This window comes from Cariama cristata, unplaced genomic scaffold, assembly GCF_000690535.1.
Source record: "Cariama cristata isolate BGI_N322 unplaced genomic scaffold, ASM69053v1 scaffold16692, whole genome shotgun sequence".
Classification (NCBI taxonomy): Eukaryota; Metazoa; Chordata; class Aves; order Cariamiformes; family Cariamidae; genus Cariama; species Cariama cristata.
The window spans coordinates 27975-32173 of NW_009602285.1; the positions used below are offsets into that span (position 1 = coordinate 27975).

Consider the following 4199-nt stretch of genomic DNA (forward strand, 5'->3'; position numbering starts at 1 on the left):
TTCCTGCTGGCATAACCATATGTTTTTATACCAAATGGGATTCCTTTGATGATTACGATGATCTTCTGTTTTGCATGATATTACTTAAAGATTTTTCCTATACTCTCAAGACCTAATATCATGCAAAACAGAAAAGCATCATCCAAGTTCTCTTACACACTTACTTTGTAACAAATTCTTAGTATCTCCCTCTGTTCTGTTTACTTTTTTTTGGAGTAACAAGGAAGATTCATAGCCAGTGCATACAAGCTTTAAAACACATGCCAGTTAAAGGTAGTCATTTGATCTTTGAAACATTCTTCGCATGTAGGCATCACACTTTCTCAGAAAAACCAACAGAACTTACCCTCATCTGTCGGGTTGAACCCACAGATATCACAGATACATCGAACCCACTTATTCATCTCCTCCTCGCTGTCTGCTACCAAATAGAAAACTCTGTCTATCGTGTTAATATCAAAAATATAACTGTTTTCAAACTCTTTTTTGTTGAACGTTAATCCAGCATCCACTTGTTGACACAAATTTAAGTCAATAATACGGATAGGTTTCTTGGCATGGTCATTTTTGTAGTATTCCAGTACATCTGGATCCCCTGTTAAACGGCCGCTGCGAAGCACAAACCATCTCCTCTTCCATGCCTGAAAATTGGAGAGAAAAAAAGGGACAAAAATTAGAAGGAAGAAATCATACTTTAAGACTGCTACCTTTTGTGCATGGTTTCAACCTGGGTTGAACTGAATAATAACAAGTAGTTCAGTTATAATTCTAAGAGATTATACACCGGTTACCTACACTTAACATGACCCATTTATGTATTGTTACAGCAGTGGACTAGAAGATTAGTGAACTTGTATTTTAAAGTTTATTTCTTCTGTATTTTAGCTTTGTTTTTAAGAAAGGGACATATAATTAAGTTACTGTTTAAAAATGAGAAAGGATGTATCCAGTAAAGAAAAAAGGAAGGAGAGGACCACGAGAGGGAAGAAAGCACATACAAAAAGCTTCCGAAGGAAGCTGACAGTGGCATGGGGAAGACAAGGTAAAAGATATCTTTAAGTGCTCCACGGTGTCTTGTACCCAATGTCTGCTGCTTCAGGCTGATGCCCGAACTCTGAATTTTTCACCAATACTTAAAACCAGCAACCTGCATTTAAAGAACAATGAGCTTGCCTAAAGACTATCACGCACTCACCTCAATGTTAGGGGATCTCTGCACTTAGAACCTTATAATATTTCTACAGTAGTACTTCTAACAGAAAACATTATTATTTTGGAAATCATTAGATAGAGATGGATAGACTGACCAAACATTAATAGTTTTACTGCAGAAAAACAGTCTCTGTGAAAGGTGCGTCCACAGAATAAATAAATTCCACAATCGTGCTTGTTATACCAGTCTTCCTGCCATTGCAGAGAGAAAGAAGCTGGTCTGGGAGAAAAGCACAACTAAAATGCCTCATCTTCCAATTAATCCCTACCTGCCTTTCATTCCTGTGGGCCTCCGTCACCTGGCACAATTCTCACCAAAGATGCTAACTCAAACCAAGAAACCAAGGTTTGCATACAACTGTCCTGGCGTTACCAACAGCATCTTTATTGCCCCACTTAGTTCCATTTTGGTTCCTCAGCTCTACCAGCAATACAGCCTTCTATGCCATAAGTTTCCTTATATGCACAAATGCCAGGATAGCGGGCAGAGTAGAAGAAACTAGACGTACTGCCATTGCCCACTAGAAGAGCTGCACTGCGTTCACTGTTTGAAATCTGAAAGTAGAGCCTGGATACAGTGTGGAGCCATCACTGTTTTGTCCCTTTGTTTTTATGCTTTTCAGCAAAGTTGGAGACCAGGGCAGATCAATGCAGTAGCCAAGCCACTGCATGTTACACTGCAGACTCACAGCATGCCCCAAGGCCCTCCATTTAAAACTTCTTTAGGATATTCAAACAAGGTCACCAGCAAGTCCTTTGGAAAGACAAAAAAACAACAGAAGATATAAAAAAATAAATCAGGTGAGTTCTCCTTTTGGCCAGCCCTGACTGCATGCTAACCAAGAGGAGGAATGAAACCAGCAAGGGTGGTCCCAGAAGAGGTCAAGACGTGTGATGTCCTTTACGCACTGGGACATAGCTTTGAAAACAAGAGTTTGTCACCATGTATTAGGAAAAGATTCAGATCCATTTTCTCGAGGCACGAGAGCGTTTCCATTTCATTTTTCTGTAGCTGTTGCCTTCAAACAAACTAGTGGAGGGAGGACACAAAGCACAAAGAGCAAGAACTGCACCGCCATCTTCCAGCTCCGAACTAGCGCCCTTAGCTTCGCACTAGAGACTGACAAAACCCTCATTGTGAAGTGGGCAAGCCTTTTTTGGGTATCAAGCTTAGGAAGCTATTATGAAAAGATAATACAGAAAACAGGAGAAAGCGAAAAATGCCAGATAGCTTAATTAAGGCTTCTGATCCATTCTCCAACTACCAAGTCCCTACAAGTTATTTGATTTTAAGATAACTCTTATACTTTATAAAACAAGTATATTTATTGTAGTTGTGAATACAGTATCTGCCTTTAAATGCTGAACTGGGCAAATCAAGTCACAGTCTCAAGCAACTATTTCCACGGCAGCAGTACGTTTAACTGGGTGAACAGTAACACACAGGCGTAGAAGATAACAGATGAAACCCCTTCAATTGAGATTTCAAATGTGAGCATCTTCTAGTAGCACAGCTGATAAGCATTGTTTAACAGTGACCCAAAAACACTAGCAAAGTTTGTTTTGTTTCCTGTTTCCAAATCAAGTGACAACTTAGATATTAGGATAACAGGAAACTTCAATATCAGAGGCTCTCTCTCCATACAAGATCTATCACAGATAGCTGCTATGAACCAAACCACAAAACACTATTGCTTCAGAAACCAGCTTTATCTTTAACCTCAGCCTTCAGTCATTTAGATGAAATTTTCAAAGCTCAAGTCAGGAGGAAAGAGATTAGAGATAGGAGAGGGACAAGAACAACCGAGTAGGACGATGCATTTTGTCTCACAATTTGGGTAAAAAAAAAAAACACACAAAAAACCACAAACACCATCAACTCTGTATCAACCAGGTGTGGCTCTTCTAGAAGTTTATTTCTAGTACTGTGTTTAGGAGTGAAAGATTCTTAGCAATCCTGACAGTCTCTGTTTAGCATTAATGAGTAAACAGGACTCTTAAAAATTCAGAAAATCAACCAGCTAAATGGAACTTGCTTTCAGCCCTTCAGGCTACAAAATAGCAACTATAAAGTACTTAAAACATTGAGTTTAGCCTACCAGCACCTGCTACTATTTTTGAAGAGTTTTCACATAGTGCATACGTGAACATTTATTTCAGTCATATTATATAATGAGTCACGCTCACTGAAACTGGCACAGATTATACTCAAAAACAAAAGCAATTCCATAAACTACACACTAATAAGGCAGATACAAAGGTTCTCTGGATTACAGTACAAAGCACAATTTAGCAGCAGAATAAAGCTTAAAGCTAGACAAGTGAACTGACATCAGCACCCTTGCTAATCATAGTACAAAAGCGCCTCTATATTTTGTCAAAGTGCAAAACGAGCCCACATAAATCACTCTTTGTTATTTGAAAATATCTGGGATTCTTAAAGCTTGATCTATTTTTAACATCTCAGTATTTGTCGTCGTAACGAAAGCTGTATAGTGCCTCACTGAAGTACAGACTACTGTGCTATATATGTAAGGAAGAGAGCTTCCTCAGTAATGGCTTTCCAAAAAGAAATCTCTAAGAGAGTATGCACAATTGCAAATACGTATTTATGCAGGTTTCTTTTTATTTTACCCCCTTTGGCATTCTTTTTTGAAAATTTTGCATTTTCTTTTACAGACTATGTTACACACTATTTCCCATAACCACCAAAAAAGATGCAACTGGTTTAAGTCACAGGAAAACTGCAGGTACTAATTATCTGTCACGTTACTGATGTTATCAGCCATACGTTATCAAACACTTGTTTTCTGTGCTAAAAGTCAAGTGCATTAAGTTTGCAAAGCCCCCAAAAAATAGCCAGTATGGGATTTAAACATTTTGTCTCAATACCAGTATCATTTAAATCTGGAAAGATATTTGAGCCAATAGAGAAAAAGTGGGGTGTTTTAAATAAAGAATTTTTTCATATATATAAAATGTCTATA

The 4199-nt window shown here is 38.1% G+C and overlaps 1 protein-coding gene across 1 annotated transcript in view; it reads right to left on the reverse strand.

Moving 5' to 3' along the window:
* Positions 1-635, reverse strand: part of LOC104157393 (GRB2-associated-binding protein 1-like) — a gene marked incomplete at its 3' end in the record, with an annotated part of 21489 nt that extends 20854 nt beyond the window's left edge. The window contains exon 1 of the mRNA XM_009694707.1: positions 347-635. Within this exon, the coding sequence (XP_009693009.1) occupies positions 347-404 (58 nt within the window). The remainder of the gene's footprint in view (positions 1-346) is intronic.
* Positions 636-4199: the final 3564 nt, after the last annotated feature.